Source organism: Rhinatrema bivittatum, chromosome 4 (genome assembly GCF_901001135.1).
Source record: "Rhinatrema bivittatum chromosome 4, aRhiBiv1.1, whole genome shotgun sequence".
Lineage (NCBI taxonomy): Eukaryota > Metazoa > Chordata > Amphibia > Gymnophiona > Rhinatrematidae > Rhinatrema > Rhinatrema bivittatum.
The window spans coordinates 426,185,338-426,205,065 of record NC_042618.1 but is presented as its reverse complement, the minus strand read 5'-3'; the positions used below and the strand labels follow the sequence as shown (position 1 = coordinate 426,205,065).

The following is a 19,728-nucleotide window of genomic DNA, read 5'->3' as shown; positions in this document are numbered from 1 at the left end:
GAAGCCATGACGGCAGCGTGCCACGGCTGTGTTATAAAAGGTAACTAGTTACGTATTTACTGCTTAAGCATTACACATGTAACCAACACTATTTCATGTCACGTAATGCCTTTTTGTTCCTTGCCCTTTGAAAAAGATCACAAGTTTATTCTGAAAACAAACTCCCCAAAAGGGCATCTTCATTATTAAAGAGAACTGTAAAATCCTGAGGGTGTGAACAGACCGGCTTCAGGTGCTGCCGACTGCCATCTCCTCTTGGCAGGACCCAGGGGACTCAACCTTTCAGTCTCGCTAGTAATTGTTCTGGAAGTCTCTGTACATGCCGAACCCCCTGCTCCCAGTGTCTGTGATCGATGGGGGGGGTGAGCAAGAGCAGAAGGTCAAGATGGCAGGACTGCAGTTTCAGACGTTTTCTTTTTTTTTTTTTTTTTTTACCAATACTTTAGGCGAGGGACATTTACTGAATTAGAAACACTCTGTGACAAACTCGGATCCCCTGAAGGCAATGGGGATGGGTGACCTGTGTGTTCGCCCTTCTCCTTCCCCCCTCCCCCTACAGAATCTATACACGTGAATGTGGAATGTTTCTGTACTTCACAGTAAAGGGGTGACGCATGCATCATGCCACGTCGTCAGACCGAGCTGTGCATGTGCTCAGTGACCCCACACTCATCAGTTCTCCCTAGCAGCTTTAGTACAGTAGTTTAAAGCCACAATTTTATTAGCCCACCAGTGTGCTCCACATTCTTTATATTTTTTTTTTTTTTTTTTAACTTTTCTATATGAACCTTAAGAGTTGCGTTCCCAAGACAACCTCGCTACATAAAACTGATCCAGGATTCTCACTACAAATTCCCACCTCCCCCACTTCAAAGTGAAAGAAAATCTAAAAAATACTATTGCAATGCATATTTCAAGGGGGGGTGGGGGGAGGAAACAGTTATCCTACAATGTAAACAAATTCACTCGGGGCTCCGCGACTTCGAGAGGAGCAGTAGTAGCAGAAGGTGGTCTGGCAGCTGCCACGGCTTTGTCCCGACGCACACCCATGTTGCACATGGCATCGACCAGGCTATTCTGGCATTAGCAGCATAGGTGACATCATCTGGGCGGCGACAAGAAACGCTGCAAGTACTCGGAAATGGACTCCCAGTGCTTCCACAGAAAGATAACAGAAACCACCATAAATAAAGTGCAGAAGGTCCGGATCCGTGTTTTCATGAGTGGAACCACACAGTTGGCCACGGTGGAGACAAAGACCAGGACTACCGCCATGACGGCCAGGAGTACATTGATAAACTTGCCCAGCAGGTTCCTGGCGGTGGCATTCTCTAGCCCTTCTAGCTGTGCCACTTGCTGCTGCTGCTGTTGCAGCTCCATCTTGGAGATTCGGGTCTGACAAGCCTCTAATGCCTCCTGTGGGACACCAAGGAAAAAGCAAATGAAGACATCTGTCTGCTGCATAACCAATTTTATTTACTCAAGGTCTGTCTTTCAGGTCAATGAATGAATTAATAGCACTGTTTGGAGCCAGACACGATGTATACAGTTGTTACCCCCCTATGAATCCCATACATTAGCAAAGCCCTCATTCCCTGCTCTGCAGCACCCCCCGTTATTACAGTACTGACACCCCCCCCCAACACACACAGCTCTGCCAAGGAACCTCACTCCTGCACTGTGGCACCTCCCGCTATTTCAGTACTGAAACTCCCCCACACAGCTCTGTCAGTGCACCTCACATCTGCCCTGCAGTATCCCCTGCTATTCCAGTACTGAGACCCCTGCTCCGCCCATATTCTGCTAATGCATCTCATTCCCCTGCCTTACAGAATCCCTGATATTCCAGTACTGAGACATTTGCCTCTTTTTCTCTTTATTGAAGAATTCTGTATGTTATATGATGGCTTGTACCATCTCACCTTGTCCATGTTCCATTAGGAACCTAAAATATTAGTAGAGTGAAAGAAATATAGAATGCAATACCCTCAAGAGGCAGAGATTCTTCAAACTGCAAGAAAAATTCCTCCATTTACTAGGACAAAATTCAAATGAATATAAATCCTATATTCGTAAATCTCAAAATCAGCTAAAAAAAAATATAAATAAAAGGGGAACTTTTTTGAAACAAGATAATGATTTAGTCCCGAATATGACTGTGTATATTTTTTGTTTTTTAGGGGGGGGGGGGGGGGGGGGGGTCTTGCAGTTTTCTCTGTTTCCTTTAATTAATGCTTGCATAGTGGTTTCAATGGCAGGGGGCCAGGCAAGAGTGATTGATACTGAGCCCAAGTGCATCAGCATGGTACCAGCGATGCCATGTTGAGCCTGGAGGTGTGGGGTCCCCCTCATTACCGGTTGGGCAGTGCTGTGACCGGTGCTTCCTTGGCTGGATTGATGGCTGTGTTCAAGGTTTCTCCTGGATGCCATGAACCCTGGGGGGAGGGTGTGCCTTCTGAGCTGGTGGGGGCAATGCCTCCGTGCAGCGGGGACTGCTGTTCAGCAGTTCTTTGGTCACAGACAACTTAGTCTTTGTGTTTCTCATTCAGATGGCGATAGGTTATTTCAGTACCTGAGGAGGTAGGAAGCAGTGTGGTCGGTCTGTGAGACAAGCTAGCTGCTACCGGGAGGGAAGAAAGCACAAAGGTGGTTTCAGAACACCAACAGAAATTATGCTGAAAAAATATGGGCAGTTACCCTCAAGCTGAAAGCAGTGGTCAGCTCCAATATTAATGATTTAACTATTTTGTTTCGAGATGCTGGTATCAAAGAGTTCCAATCAGAGCTTTATTTTAAAGGAGCTTGTTACAAACTTTATGGAGATTGTAACCCAGAGGTCTACCTGCCAGACAACTAATTCAGTTATAATAAAGGAGGATCTAAACCTATATGTATATATTTTTCCAGATGTTCCTTGCACTACTCAGGTGTACTGTAAAAAAAAAAAAGTCTTTTCTCACGGCAAGATGTATGGCTACTGGTACAGTGCAAATATCTTACAAGGCTCCGGGAAAAAATTACTCATTTTTTGGACCAAAACAATTCCTAATTTTTCTAAAGCATTCACATTTCCATGAGCATTTACCTTTGTCTTATCTCTAGTAGAAATTTCAGATATTCCATAACACTAATTTTGGGTCCATCTGGAAGCAAACCTGATATCTGGCAGATGTTTTTCCTTTAATTCTTAGAGTTGAATTTTTTGTTTTGAGAACACTGGGCAACAAATTTTCACAAAAGTCATATTACGGAAATGAAATTAGTCAATTCTTATAAATTTCCATGTGCTAAACACGAATGTGACTGTGAAAATGCAAAATTGGCTCTAGTATTTTTGTAATATGCAATAATATAATTACATCTTGAACTGTATGCCAATAGTAGGAGACCTACGGTTAATACCGTTTGAAAAATGAAGTCATAGACTACGTCTTAGATTTCTTTGCTTGTCTCTTGTACACCTGTTAGGGAGCATCTCTGCAGAGTGTCCAGCAGTAGTCAGCCAGCATGAATATTTCAAATGCTCACCCTTTCTGACTGGGCTTCATATAGTATACTGCTGACATCAGCTTACTCAGCAGCAGCATGGCAGTAGAACTGCATTGCATCAGAAAATGATGTAATAAACTCTGGATGATGTGTGCATGATGGTATTATGCAATATTACATCATTCTAGGCTTATTTACAGTCCTACTGGATAAATTTACACGACTAAACATAGAAAGTGAACTATATTGTATCAATAGGCTGAAATGTAAATATTGTGCTGTTCAATTTCTCCCCTTCCATCCCAAGTTTATTTTCCTTGTTTTTTGTAACTTTCCCTCTCCCTTTTTCTGATTCACTGTATTTAAAGTTCAAGGTTCTTATTGAAAATATTGTTTTTTACGTTACGTTATGCTTTACACTCCTTGTTATTTGTAAACCGGGTTGATGTGATGCCTATCATGAAACTCGGTATAACAAAAACAATAAATAAATAAATAAATAAATATATTAAATATCTTCAAAACGAGAGCCAATAAAAACTTTTCATGGTCATATTCGTGTTCAGCACAAAGATACTACAGAATAGGACCTTTTTAGGTCAGTAACACTTTCATTGTTGCCCAGTGGAAATGGTTCTCTTATTTATTGGAATCTTTGGTTTCTTTTTGAAGATGAGGCATGTATATAATTTCCTCTTTAGCATTCTCAACCCTGGCTGACCCAGAGACGAGGATCAAATCCAAGTCCCTCCACATAGTAGTGTGAAGCACTTCCACTAAGCCTCCCGACAGGGATCTAGTCTCCCTCATCCTCTGTGCTATATTTTGCTACCAATGTGGCTGCTGCTTCAAACATACATAATACATTTTCTGTCCCCTATCGGAACAAGCAGGTTCTTCTCCAGGAAGGAGCTGGGACATGTCAACACAGAGCCCCACCACTCACCTGTATATCACGTGCTCTCTCATATGACTGATAAGCTATTTTCTCCTCCATACTGGCCAATTCCTGTTTCAGGTTCAGGATCTCATTCTGGTGCAGCTCTGTCAGATCATTCAATTGCTCCTCCAGACGCTCACATCTGTGAACAAGAGAGCCTGTGAATCCCCTTCTCTCACAGCACCCACCACTACTGCAAGCAATTATTTGGGTGGCAGCACTATGCAAACAGGGTTCTTGCTTAACAAAACTTGAAATAAAATAAAAATTAAACCATTGCTACTATTTCTGCAAAATGCTACCGCAGAGCAAACATTAAGTTTTTTTTTTTTTTTTTTACAGTCTTCACAAATTCTTCACTCATTCTGGAAGCCCTGCATGAACACCCAACATATGTACTAAAATATATTGGCTTCTCAAATCATGAGGAGTGGCACAGGAATCTATCCCAGGGTGCAATGAGGTAGACAGCAAGAAGGCCAAAACACACATTCTAAGAAAGAAGGGGTTTTTAAACCTTAAAATTTACAAAATATTTTTCATTTTTTTAAAAACAACATATAAGGTCCTAAAGTGTACTTACATCCCTTCCAGTCTGAAAGAAGGGAGAATGTCCTACATTAGTTAACAGTGGAGCTGCTATGATACTTCCAAGTCTTGATCCTTCAGACCAGTTCTTCCACACAGCAAACACCAAAGCTGGCACTGGTGAGAAGCCACCACTTCTAATGATGTTACCTCATGGGAACAGGAATCAGCAAGTCCCTTCCAGGGAGTACCAGATTCCTACTAAAAGGTCCACACTCCCTGCTATGTTTCCACACTGAGGCATGATGCTTTTTAAATCTTCCCGCGTTACATCATGTCCCTCCCTCCCCCCATATTAAACAGCATTTAATCCCAGCCAAATGGCCAAGAAGGGGCCTTGGCATGAGGTACTCAAAAGCCTAACAGATGTGAAAAAAATATATATTTCGTTTAAATAAAGTGTTAATTTTTTTCTTTGGCATTATATGAAAGCACTATGCACTCAAGGGTTGTAACTCCATATAGATGATCTTCCAGAAGTTTATGTAGAAGGTCAGCTCCATCACGGCACGCGTCCCCGACCACTGGCATCCATCCCTCAGAACCGATGGGCCGTACCCTCCTGAGCAAATTTCATGGTGACCAAACGTATTGGATAACAAGAGACCAATATGGTGGAGAATAGGAGGCAAATACTGAAATAAATAATTCCTCAACATTACAGCAGAACAAGGAAAGATGAGTTTTCCCCATTTCAATTCTCTCTCTTCTCTGAGCTTTCACGATGGGTGATGCACGCAACACTTGCTATCAGCACGAAAGGTCCATTTTTTTGTATCTTTAACACAAGAACCAGTGAAGGGAGGATGAGCGCTCGGAGAAATACGTATATTGCTGCCTCTTACTCACATGTACTGTATACATTAATACTGTATACAGAACATTTTATACATTCTAGGAACTTTAAAGTTGTGGAATTACTTACTCTGTGTTTTATTACAAAAACACACCAATGTTTCTTTCTTTTAAAGTGAAGTCAAAATGAGCCTCACCTGCCCCCCAAATTCCAGATTGTAGTTTAATGAAGTTCTGTGCAGCACTCTGGACCTGGCACTGCCCATGGTTTAGGATGTAAAAGGGGCATTTTTGCTTCCACAAGTAAACAACTTCTTTTACAAGGCGGACGTCTCAGCTGAAGGAAAGCCCCAGGCCTGGAATTCCCCACCTTTAATTTACTTTCAGAAGGGCAGGCTTTGGTGCCTGGGGCCATCTCAGCCAGCCAATGGGAAGAGGAAGTGGGTTTTTGGCAGTGTGCCCCTGGGTCAGCAAGAATAGCCTGCATTCCAGTGAATGAGCTCTCTGGGAACAGAGAAATACCTACAGTATCTGAATGTAATCCACGCTGAAGTGCCAAAAGGTGGAGTATAAATCAAATAAATACTATAGAGCCAGCTGTACTCAGCCAACCAAGGTCCACACAGAGGGGAACGAGATTGTTAAGTGGATGGCCTGGAAAGGTCAGACCAAGCAGTTCCATCTACTCTTTCTGTGGGATATATCGAAAATAAAATCCACCAACAGTTTGTACAGAACAGTTCCTTACTTATTGGGTGCTGGACTCAAGTTTACTCAACTTTCAGCTGCTACTGTTAAAGCCCAATATTCTGAGGTTGGTATGGTCTATAACAGAGCTTTCCAAAGTGTGTGTCGCGACACTTTACTGTGTCGCCTGAGGTGTGCCGGTGTGTCGCGCAAGCCCGGTGCATGTGACACACCGGCAAGTGCAGGGACCGGGAACCCATGGCTCCGAGCCAGATATGCTGCATCTGGCTCGTAGACAAGTATCGCCACACTTTCCCGCTGACCCAGCTGCTCCCCGGTCCTCCTCCGCCTGGGCGGAACGCGGCAGGACAGCTGGAGTCAGCGGCACCGGCGTGCTCTCTTCTTCCCGCCCCCCTCCCCCGGAAGAGGAAGTGGAGAGTATCGGGTGAGTGCGCGGCAAGAAGAGGCCACGCTAGTGCGCTCGGCATTGGCCCGAAGAAAAGAAGACTGCAGCACGGCTCGGAGGAAAATGTTCAACCGCGGCCGATGGGACTCCGCCTCCGCGAGGGCTGAAAATGAAGAGGTTAGCGTTGGGAGGAGGCTGCTGCTGCTGCCGCGAGGCGCGAGTTCCCCCGGGAGTTCCCCCGGGAACTCGCGCCTCGCGGCAGCAGCCTCCTCCCAACGCTAACCTCTTCATTTTCAGCCCTCGCGGAGGCGGAGTCCCATCGGCCGCGGTTGAACATTTTCCTCCGAGCCACGCTGCAGTCTTCTTTTCTTCAGGCCGATGCCAAGCGCACTAGCGTGGCCTCTTCTTGCCGCGCACTCACCCGATACACTCCACTTCCTCTTCCGGGCCGCAGGGCCCTGTGTGTGTGTATGAGAGAGTGAGAGATTGCATGTATGTGAATGATTGAGAGCCTGTACATGTGAAAGAGAGTATGTCTGTGATTGAGAGCCTGCCTGTGAGAGAGAGAGCATGAATGTAAGTTTACCATTGGGAACCTGTATGTGTAAGTTTGTGATTGAAAACCTGTTTGTGTGAAAGAGTATGTGTGTATGATTGAGATCCTTTGTGTGTGAGAGAAATCATGTGTATGTATGATTAAGAGCCTGTGTGTATAAGTAAGAGAGAGATCATGTGTGTCTGTGTGTGATTGAGAGCTGGTTTAGGTGATGGAGCATGTGAGTATGTGATTGAGAGCCTGTGTTTAAATGAGAGAAAGAGACCATGTGTGTCTGTGTGTGATTGAGAGCTGATTTAGGTGAGGGAGCATGTGAGTATGTGATTGAGAGCCTGTGTGTAAATGAGAGAAAGAGAGGACATGTTTGTAAGCATGTGAATGAGAGTCTGTGTGTGAGAGAAAAAGACAGCATGTATGTGTGTGATTGAAAGCCTGTGTGTCTGTAAGCGTGAAAAGATAGACAGCATGTGTGTAAATGTGTAATTAAGAGCCTATATAAGTGAGAGAGAAAAAACATGTGTATATGTGAGTACTGAGAGCATGTGTGTATAGGTGTGTCATTGAGAGCCAGTGTGAGAGAGAGCGCTGGTATGTGACTGAGAGAGGAGAAAGTTCCAAGCAAACCACCCCTCCTCCTGCTAATTCAGAACAATCTCAGGACACCTGGATATCAAACGTTCCCAGGTATGCAGAGCAAAAAAATGTTTGTATCCTTATTATTTTTCATTACTGGGTCTTTGTGTCTGCTATTTTGAAATATTTTGTTGGTATCTGGAAATGTTTTATATGCGTTTTTAATTATTGGATATTCCACTCATCAGCTGTTTCGAAATATGTTCTTTTTGTTAGTACAGTTTTACTGCTGATGATTTTATATTTCTTGATTTGTTTTATAAGGATGGGTGATGTTTCTTTTTTCCTTTGTTACACTGCATACAACCTCTGGTTTGCTAGTAGACTGAATTACTGTGTCCCGAAATTATGTTTGTCTAAAAAGTGTCTCACCAACATGAAAAGTTTGGAAAGCTCTGGTCTATAAGATTGCTTCTTGTTTACAGTTCTCTCTCAAAATGTCCACAGGAGCTGTTTGCAATTGCAAATAGTTTACTTCATTTCTCTGGTAGTGATTCTGCTGGTAAGCCGCTTAATTGTGAACAGTTTGTTAATTATTGCATTGAAAAGACCTTAATGAGGCAAGCAGTTTCCCCAGCTATGTGCGATGAGTCACCTTGCTCAGATTCTGAGGCAGAGACTATCCACTGGTCACACTTTCAGGCCGATACTATAAAGTGCGCTCAGCTGAGGGTTAAACAGTGAGCGCACTGTTTAACCCAGGCTGGACATGCTCATCACATGCAAATGCATGTTGATGAGGTTATTAGTCATTCGTCCTAGCTACTGAAAAAAAAAAAATGTGCCCCTGATCCGCACATTTATTTATTTAAAAACTTTTCTATACCGTCGCTAAGTTACATACCATCGCAACGGTTTACAAATAGGCACATAGACTAAGGTTAGTAAATCTAGGATATCGTACATTCTAACAGGTGCCAATAAAGTTCGGTTACAATTTCATAAATAAAATCATTATTTGAGTAATGTTGGTCAAGTCCAAGTATATTATTGAGTTACTATCTCTTTGAGATATTACTTCTTAAATGTAGGATTGAGTAAATTAATTCTCATCTGCATTACTGCATTACTCTGCCCAGAGCAAGCGTTAATTTCTGAGCAGCCCAAAAAAAATGTACAGAAAATACTGCTTTTCTGTACATTCTCTGACTTAATATCATGGCAATATTGAGTCGGAGGATCCAAAGGTTAAAAAAATGTTGTAAAAAAAAAAAAGTGTGCCAGTGGATCAGGTAAGGAAAACAGACACTCAAATTTACTTAACCCACTCACAGCCTCCTCTCCTGAGCCAAGGAGGCACTAGGGGTGTGCAATTGTCCCTAACGCCTCCTTTTAGCGTGATCCCTCATTTGCATGCTGGGCTGCACACCCAGGAGAGGGGGCTGTGTGCGCTGAGTGGGTGCTGAAAACAGATGTTCTTTTTTAGCATGTCCGTACTGCATCGGCCTGTTGTCTCGGGAGATGTGGCTGCGTGCATGTTACCAAAACGGATGCTCAATTTACGCGCATCCATTTTATCCCTCAGTAGCGAATTCAACGGCACAATATACACGGCCTGGAGCATGTATTATGTGTACATTTATTGTATACCCGGAATTTTTGTTTTTTCTGTCAAGCCTTTTTATTTTTTTTCAGGATGCTGCTTTCTGTGGTTCCTCCTACTTGCATCGTGACGATACTAGGTGGGAGGATCCACAGAACAGCATTATTTTTTGTTTTTAAGTAGACCCCTTGATGCGGAGACTGAATATATTTGACAGGTTAAAAAGTGCATCTTGGGCGCGCGGTGATTTTTTTTTTTTTTTTTTACATCGCAGGGTAATAGCTAATGGCCCCATGTACATGGCATTTACATGTAATGAGCACTATTAGCTATGCCTTTGCTAAGAGACGTGTTTTGGACGTGCTGATCCCCTTACTGCATCAGGGGTTATGGTTGCGTGTCCAAAATGCACGTCTAACCGCTCGTTAAGCTGTGCGCACTTTATTATATCGGCCCCTTTGACGTTGCGGCAAGCACTGAGGTCGAGAAGGTTTTCACCATTTTATGGCCTTCTCACTGCGCATTAGATCCATGTCCCATTGGAATGTCGCTAGGTCTACCATCCCGTTTCTTGGGTATTTTGACTAAAAGAGTTTAGCTGTCTCTTTCTGAGGGCACTGTTCCCTCCTTGTATGAAAGAGCCTTGATTATCCCCAGTCCTTCTGCTTTTCTCCAGTACTGAGAGAGCAATTGCTACAGGTGACCAGAAGCGGACACTCCTATTCTGTAAGTAAGAGCCAGGCCTGGCACCACAAAGCTTTCTTATCACCCTCCCCCCCCCCCCCCCGATTTGCTGCCTTGTCTTCTGTTCAAAGAGGCTCTGGCGAGAAGTCGCTTTGTTGAAGTAAGAGACTTTCCGATTGTCTTTGTGAAGCTGTTCTGTAACTTCCAGTTCAGGTCTGCTCGGTTTCTCGATTCAAATCCCTTGTTACAACACACTGGGCCATAGGACAATTCCTTCAGCAGCTGATGATACGAGTCCAGGCCTTCCTACCGCTGGAGGTCAGCCCCTCGCTGAAATGGTCAGCCTGATTTACATTCCCATGCAACTAATAATACTTTTATTTGAGAGCCATGTGAAGAAACAACATTTTCCTACTATCTAAATAAAGCAAGAGAAAACAACAGAAGCAGAAAGTCTTGGGCAGACCAGACAAACAGATAAGGGTGTGATCTAGTATCTAGTGGGTAGCCAGAACATTGAACTTGGGGCCAACATTAATTTAATTCACATGTGTTCAAACCCTGCTCCCATCCTGCATCTTGCCTGGAACTTGGACCAGTCACACTACCTCCCTGTAACTTGCACCACTAAACCTAGCTTCTTCCTTTCTTCTCTGGAAGCAGCCATGTAAAATGAGCAGACAGACATTCCAGCACAAATTCTATATGCATGTTTTTAAAGCATCACATTTTCTGCTGAGATTCATCTTGGCTGAAAGATGCTATTTTAAGTTCAGTTTTTAAATCTGCAATAATCACTGCACGCTGCCAAGAAGAACTATTAGTATTAATAAATACAGCGTGAATGCAGAAAATAGAGGTTTCCATTTCCAAACCTGATTCACATCTTAGGACCCTCATTTCAGTCTACTTAAAGCTAGTGATACATTTTCAAGAGAGTTCAAGCAAAGAAAAAAATTGAGTAATTAAGGCTGAAATGTGAAAACTGATACAGAATATACTTAAATGGGGGAAGCATGAAATGGAAAATATGTATCACAGCCACACAAATGATCCATCCTGGCAGAAGGCCCATCCACCTCCTCTCCCTCGCCCACATATACATTTGCTGATGGCGATGAGAATCCTTACCTGTATCTCTCCTCCTGCAGAGTCTGCATGATTAATGAATAGTCTTGCTGATAGTGGCTCTTCAAATTCTCAAATGACTCCTCCAGCCTGTTCTGCGTGTCGCGAATCTCCTGGATTTCATGTAAAATTGCATCAAAGCCTGAGGTATGCATATCCAGAGTGTTTGTTTTGGAGCTGCCAGCCCCACCCAGGGCCCCAGAGTTGCTATTGGCCCCTAAGGAGCCCGAGGTGGCACTAGAACAATCTTCCTCGCTGCCATACTTAGGGCTAGGCTGAAGGTTGCTAATAACCCCTAAAGTCTTATTCCCCTCCTCCACTTGAATTTCATCTAAGGAGTCCTTCAGGCTGGGAATGTTGTCCGCACTCCCAAACTTGTGCCTGATGAGCGAGGCGATCTCCCGGGGTTTGGAGACCACCGCACCAGCTGCGGAGTGCGTGGCTTGGGAGAAGCTGGAAAGCCCGCCTCGAACGCTGTCCACAACCCCTTCACTGAAGCCCGAGACCTTGGCTCCTACATCCTTCAGGCCACGGTGCATGTCCCAGAAGACATCCAGCGTTTGCCGCGGGATGCCATTCTGCTCAACCTCACGCAGCTTGCGGTGGTAGTGCTCCAGCTTCTTCTGCAGCTGCTGGATAGTCTGTGCCGACTTCTGGTTCTTCTTCTCAAAGACCTGCTTGATGCGAGCGCTCTGCTGCTTGTCCGCATTGTTCGCCAGCTTCAGGTACTCCGCCACGTTGTCATCCCGGGCACTTTGCTCGATTTTGATTTGCTCGGTGAGCTTCAGGATCTTCTGCTGCAGGTGGGTGATGGCGGCCTTCGTTCGCTGTGGGTCTGGCGTGCTGTCCACTGAATCCACGTTGATGTAGCCGTCGTTGCTGGAAGCTACCGCGTTGGCGGTCTGGGCTAGATTGTTCACTTCCAACCGCTCGAGCTGGGAACAGAGGAACAAAACAGTAATGTTAAAAAATAAAAACTTCATACATGTGCAAGGAAGGAAGAGAAAATCATGCATTAATTGTATAGCGCTTTTCAATAGGGTAAATTCCAAGCCCATGATTGGACTTCACCCTAAATTTGAAACAGAAAAAAACACCACAAAACAAAAAATGATGATAGACCCATCTGGTCTCTGTCAAATTTCATTCCTGGTGCATTGCCATAGACCCAGTTGACTTCTGGCTTTCCCCTCGCTCCTTTGCAACGGTGCTTTCTGCCTCCACTGTCTTCCCAGGAGGCCACTACTTGCGCCCACTATCCTCTGTGAAGAAATATTTTCTGAGGCTGCTCCCGAGTCTACCCTTGGGAGCCTCAGACTGCCACCTCTTTCCTCTGAAACGCGTGCATTATTTATACCTCAGATACCGGGGAAGGCAACTTTCAAAGCCATTTACGGGGGTAACTGGTAAAGTGTCAGGGTAAGCCGCCTGTCTGAAAATCTCCCTCCCTCTAAGCAGTGTGTGCACTATTAACCCCATTCAGGTAAGGCGTTTCCTGGGGTGTTTTGGGCAGAACCAGAAAATGACATGCGTAAAATGTATTTGCAAAGCCACGTGCATTATTTTCCAAGGACTTTTTTTTACCCATACAAAATTCAGGTGCAAAGTCTGAGGTCCCTGCGGACTCTGCACCAAGGTGGGAAGTTTGCAGATTGCTCCCTGAATGTCCATCACAATTCCTCGATTGTGAATAGGAATATCTTTCCCTGAGGATAACAAGTTTGTCAAAGATTTCCCCTGAAGAAGCCCTGGTAGGGTGAAACAAGGCACCTTGTTGGGGTGAACATCATTGGAGTGGGGTGAATAATGCTGGATTAAAACTATGGAAACATTGACGTGGATGGGATGCAGTTAATGTATTAAATGTTTAAACAGCGAGTGAGCAACGAAATACAATCCTGTATTTTATGGGTATAGGCTTTGGGGTGATCATTGGTGCTGTATTAAATGTTTAAAAGTGAGTGAATAATGAAATATAATTGTGTATTTTATGTGGTGTAGGTTTTATGGGTATGATTGAGGTGTGAATGTTGATACGGGATATTAACGGGTAAAGGGTTAGGATATGTCCATATGTAGTGACATGTCCACTAGGGGGCACTCCATGAAGTTAGCATGGGGCACATTTAAAACTAATTGGAGAAAGTTCTTTTTCACTCAATGCACAATTAAACTCTGGAATTTGTTGCCAGAAGATGTGGTTAGTGCAGTTAGTATAGCTGTGTTTAAAAAAGGATTGGATAAGTTCTTGGAGAAGTCCATTACCTGCTATTAATTAAGTTGACTTAGATAATAACCACTGCTATTACTAGCAACGGTAACATGGAATAGACTTAGTTTTTGGGTACTTGCCAGGTTCTTATGGCCTGGATTGGCCACTGTTGGAAACAGGATGCTGGGCTTGATGGATCCTTGGTCTGACCCAGTATGGCATGTTCTTATGTTAGTACTTGATTGATGATGTTTTTCTATTTCTGATCAAATTGTACATGATATACGTATTGTGTTAATAGGAATAAGTGCAATAGAAAATTTAAATAAAATATATAAAATAAAAATTAAATATATATGAAATAGATTTTTTCTTGTATGGAATTTATATATATGCTGTTGTATACAATTAACTGTATTGTTTAGGATTACTGATTCCCATTGTGGAGATGGTATCTTAATTCCTCCCCATTCCTCCTTTAGGATTTATATATTTCGGTCCTTAAATCATTCTCATATGGCTTTTCTACTAAAAGGAAAGTGAGTGTATAGATATCACACACACATCTATAACCACACACTTTCGGGGGGGGGGGGGCTCATGTTTAGTCTGCTGTCCAAAAGGGCCAAAACGGAGGCAATGCTCTGGAAACTGAGAAGGGAAGAAATAGAACAACTGTATACCCATATCTCTCATCAATTACTATATAGTGTCTTATTTATCAAAGGGATGGGCAATTCCAGTCCAACAGCTACAAACAGGCCAGGTTTTCAAGATATCCACAACGCATGCAAATAAGCAATGCATGCAAATCTCTCTCATGCATATTTTATTGTGAATATACTAAAAACCTGGCCTGTATATGGCTCTCAAGAGCTGGTCTCCTCTGATTTACAGCACTCTTTTCTATCGTGTGAAAAAAAAAATATTATATATCTCCATCAGAGAACCCTAAAATAGGGTATGTAACACCACCATGTTTTAAATGATTTCAGAGATGCTTAATGTTGCAAGCTTTATTACCCAATGACAAAGAATATCAAAACTATTCAAAAGATAAAACTGGCACAATAACGCACATATCAATTGTCCTAGTCAATCATTCCTCATTCACACCACTTCTAAACTCTTTAGTGTTATGCATTTATAGCATGTATAAATACCAATATAAAACATTGCCAAAATATACACAGAGTGCTTGTAATGAAACAATAAAACACTTGCAATAGAGTTGAATGTCAAGAAAGATACTCTGTGAATTGCAAATGAGACACATGAAAGACACCCTCATTAAAGAAGGGGATACAGCTGAACCACAGTCCACAAGAAAGGATAACTTTGTAATTGTTTCACAGGAATGCTGGGTAGAGTCCCGGCATATCTTCATCACTTCATATGGGTTCCACTAAATGAGAATCATTACGGGACACAGAAATAGTACTGGAACTATGGTTTTAAAATAACTATTCATCTAAGGCTCTGCATTTTAAAGCTTACCAAATCAAACCTTTAGTTAGCAATGCTTAAATGCCACATAAAGCTAAATGGTCCCTTAGTCATCTACTGACAACAGATTTCTGTAGTTTGCTCTCTGGCCAACAAGGCGAACCGGGTTAAAATTTATGCAAAGGCTGAACTGAGCCAATTTTGCTCTGCTTTACCTGCACAATGTAAAAGCAAGTTAACAATGCAAGCCCATATCAGAAGAGAGTAATTTGCAGAAGCCTTGACCAATGCAAAGTAATTATTATAGCAATAAAGGCACCTGAAAACCAGGAAGATCTGTGGGACAAAATAAGTATTAGAAGAGACCATAAAACAATACCTGAATGTGTTCATGCTGGCAAAACATTCTGCTATCATGATGATAAATTCCTAAAGGTAAGTCTGAAAGTGCTCAGGACAGAGTCCAAATGCTGAAAAGGGGTGGGAATGATGGCTAATAAAGGCCAGACTTCAAAAACAAACCTCAAAACCCCTCAACCAGTTTGTGTGTCTGAACACGAAACAACCTGAACCCTGCTTAAAAAGCCAAGAACTGGAAATCTACAAAAAAAAATGTGCAGCAATAAAACCCAGTTTGGGCTCAATCAGCAAAGTACCACGTTCACTGGATCAGTAAAAAGCCAGCGAGAGCTTCCACACCAAACAACTTCCCTCCCTCAAGCGTGTACAGGGAAGTCCCTTCATCTCATCCTCCATCCCTAGGGAATCTTGTAAGATAAAATTACTTAAACTGCATTTTGACGCGCTTACCCAGAGTTTCCTCTTCTCCCCCCCCCCAAACATTAACATGATTGACAGGGAGCATGCACTTCCCTTGCCCACACTCTCAAGGCTTACTGTGCCCCTACCTTGCGCTTGCTGAGACGTAAAACCTTTTCCCAGTGCATGGCTGCGGTGTGGCGTGGCTAACATGCCTCCTTTCAAACTCTGCGGCTGCCGGGCTGCAACACCTCCCTCCCTGCGCTTGGCTCTCCAGCTAACTGAAGTGGAACTGGCTGAGCCCCAGAAGGTACCTCAGCACCTGAAACCATGAATCATGCAGCTCCTCCCCAAAGGGGGACGGCTACTTTCCCAGACAGAAACAAGCTTTGCCGTGACATCATCCCACACATGCAAACAACCGATAGGGAGGCAGCTTATGCCTAAGCCTTGGGCACAGAAAGGGAAACAGGCTGCAGGAGCAAAACTCAAAGGGGCCTTTGCCGGCAGGAGAAACCACCATAGGTTTCGGCTCTTGCAGACAAGAAATTCAGAAGTTCTCTGGGACAGACTGTCTCCAGGTCTACTCACCTATAACATACATACGGGCCGATAACAGTAAAAATCGCGGTGCACGCACAGGACACTCTCCTGTGCGCGCGATACAGTAAGTTAATTTATTTAAATTAGGGCCGGCGGTAAAAAGAGGCGCTAGGGACACTAGCGCGTCCCCTAGCGCCTCTTTTCGGACAGGAGCGGCGGCTGTCAGCGGGTTTGACAGCAGACGCTCAATTTTGCCGGCGTCGGTTCTCAAACTCGCTGACAGCCACGGGTTCGGAAAGCGGATGCCGGCAAAATTGAGCATCCGGTTTTCAACCCGCGAGCCGCAGGCCTATTTCAAATTTTTTCTTTTTTTTTCCCGCCATGATATTAAGTCGGAGGGTGCACAGAAAAGCAGTTTTTACTGCTTTTCTGTGCACTTCCCCGGCGCCGGCAGAAATTAACGCCTACCTTTGGGTAGGCGCTAATTTCTTAAAGTAAAATGTGCGGCTTGGCTGCACATTTTACTTACTGAATTGCGCAGGAATACCTAATATGGCCATCAACATGCATTTGCATATTGCGGGCGCTATTAGTCTCGGGGGGGGGGGGGGGGGGGGTGTTGGACGCGCGTTTTCAACGCGCTATTACCCCTTACTGAATAAGGGGTAAAGCTAGTGCATCAAAAATGCACGTCCAATCGCGGGTTAACAGTGAGCTCCGCCGGAGCGCACTGTACTGTATTGGCCTGATAGAGAGCAGGAAAAAGTTTGAGTAACTAAAATTTTAGGCCTGGTGCTTGACAGATGAGATAAAGGTTTGGCCTGGGCTGGGGAAGCTCCAATGGTTGTTGGCAGTGGGGCCAGGGGTTACTATAGCACATCTGGGCTCTATTGCTGTGCTCAGGGGAAGACAGAAAGTGTGGGGGGGGGGGGGGGGGGGGAGAAGAGTACCTGAAGGAATGGAATAACAAAGAAAAGCAAACAGTAAAAAGAACTGACAAAAAAAAAGCTAACAAAAATAGTAAAGCAAAACCGCTGAAAAAATTGAAAAGCAGAACACAATTAAAATTTCCCTGTCTAAGTTTGTTTTTTTTTTAAATATTTTCCACCCCAAACATACACACAGAAGAGGAAGCAGAGGCTTCCTATTCTGTGGTATAGGTTATATGCCATGGCTCCCCTAAAACATGTCTCATCTACAGAACATTTATGTAACTATTTTCCAACTATAAAAGCTATCTGTTAAATTTCTACAGGTAATGTAATTGGTTTGTTAAAATAGCTGGAAAAGTAATCCAACCACTAATAAATATAACTAAATGATGGTTTATAGCAGGAGGCCCGGGTCACTGCGTGAAAAAGTAATCCACACAAATAAGCGCATTATTCCTTGGATAGAACAGTACTATAGAATACTTTCTCTTCTTTTATTTTCCAGAAGTTTTTTGACAAACTTGCTATCTTCCTGATTCTCCTACAATACAGACATGACTGTCCGAAGAACAAAAATCATTCAGGGTAAGTACTGAATCTGGGAACCGTGCAACGAGGGCTGAGGTTCTAACCTTATTCAATAAGTGCCTGGAGGAGTCTGCGTAGGCACTAATTCTGGGTTCTAGTTTCCTTTGCCCTGCCACATTCTCCATCACACCAATATCTTAGGTATAAGTTGATGTAGCCAGTGCTTCAATTAAAGCTTTCTAAGGCGTACAAGTATTACTATTTTCTAAGTTTATACGCTCAAAAGAAGACAATAACTAAGTTTATTTCTTTAAAAATGTTAACCTGCTCAATAATTGGCAGCTAACAAAACATACATCTGTGCTTCTGTCTGGGTACTATGAACCCAGCTGTCCAAAGCCTGGACTCTCTCTTGAACAAGCACATAAGTCCATGAAGTACAGATGGGGGAAGGAGATTTAAGTTCTCCTGGCGATTTCAAGTCCTAGAACAGGTAAAAAGTAAATTGTAAAGTTAAGGGTTTTTTTTTTGTTTTGTTTTTTTTAGGAGAGTCTCTGGCACTACAATTTTTACACCTTCCGCATGTCAATCGTATTGTCATTTTGAGTTAGCAAAGTTCACATCGCCTGATTTTCAGGTGCTTACAGGCCACAAAATCCCTCATTCTGCTGTGTGCTTGTGTCTTACGACTACTTTAACGATCACACCAATTATGATCAACCACACTGAAGGTGACCCCTCTACCAAGAAAAAATTAAACACAAAAAAAACCCACCTTGATAAAGATTTTACTCTTGGCTGTCAAAAGAAAATATTTAAAGGTGAGCAGTGTTGGTTTCAGGAACCATCCAGGATACCATGAATATATAATCATTAACCTCCACCAGACCCTTCTCGTTTTCTTGTAGTCAAGTGAGTAGCAAAAATATTTTTAAAAATTTAAATATATTTTTTGATGCATATAAAATCTTTCACAAAATACTTTTCCGTAATACAGTTTTGTTGAATGCACCCACTGATGCTCCATAATTTATGAGACAAAAAACCATGGCATGGCATTTCATTTCTCAATTCCAATAACTTCAATCACCCCTAATACATAACTTCAACAGTCAAAAGGAACTTAACTTTGTAATACCATCCTGATGCAGTTGCTACTCGAAGAAAAATTCTTCATCAGGGGATACCTACAGAGTCCATGATGTTAAAAACAAAATCCATGTTCCTCCGTCAACGGGAAGCATTCACCTTTAAATATTTTCTTTTGCAGTCAAAAGTGTAAAAGCTTTATCAAGGTGTTTTTTGTGTCAAATTTTTTCTTAGTTTAATGATCATACAGACCAATGGTTTCTCAACCCAGTCCTGGGGACACATTCTGCCAGTCTGGTTTCCAGGATATCCACAACGGATATAAATGATACAGATTTGCATACAATGGAGGCAGTGCATATTCATTGTGGATATTCTGAAATCTCGATTCCCTGGGTATGTCCCAAGGACTGGGTTAAGAACCACCAATACAGACAAAGCAAAATTGCTTACCTTGTAATAGGTGTTATCCCAGGACAGCAGGATGTAGTCCTCACATATGGGTGACATCAATAATGGAGCCCTATGTACGGAAAACTTCTCTCAAAGTTTCTATGAAACTTTTGAATGGCACCGGAGTGCCTACTGAGCATGCCCAGCATGCTATGATATTCCCTGCCACAGGGGTCTCTCCTCAGTCTTGTATTGTAGCAATGAGCGTTAGCCAAAAATAAAATAATAAACGTATGAGGCCCAACTCCGCGGGGTGGCGGGTGGGTTTCGTGAGGACTACATCCTGCTGTCCTGGGATAACACCTATTACAAGGTAA

At 43.1% G+C, this 19,728-nt stretch overlaps 1 protein-coding gene across 13 annotated transcripts in view; it reads right to left on the bottom strand.

The window, feature by feature from the left end:
• Positions 1-385: 385 nt before the first annotated feature.
• The window catches only part of TMCC1 (transmembrane and coiled-coil domain family 1), a 252,711-nt gene continuing 233,368 nt past the window's right edge, over positions 386-19,728 (bottom strand). For 12 of the 13 annotated variants that reach the window (XM_029601400.1, XM_029601399.1, XM_029601406.1 and 9 more), the window contains 3 exons: positions 11,453-12,384; positions 4,436-4,571; positions 386-1,416 (listed from right to left, as the gene is read on the bottom strand). In XM_029601400.1, the coding sequence (XP_029457260.1) occupies positions 1,102-1,416; positions 4,436-4,571; positions 11,453-12,384 (1,383 nt within the window). In that variant the 3' untranslated portion in view covers positions 386-1,101. Of the gene's footprint in view, positions 1,417-4,435; positions 4,572-11,452; positions 12,385-16,015; positions 16,115-19,728 lie in introns of those variants that run through there. The other variant, XM_029601407.1, reaches the window with a different exon arrangement.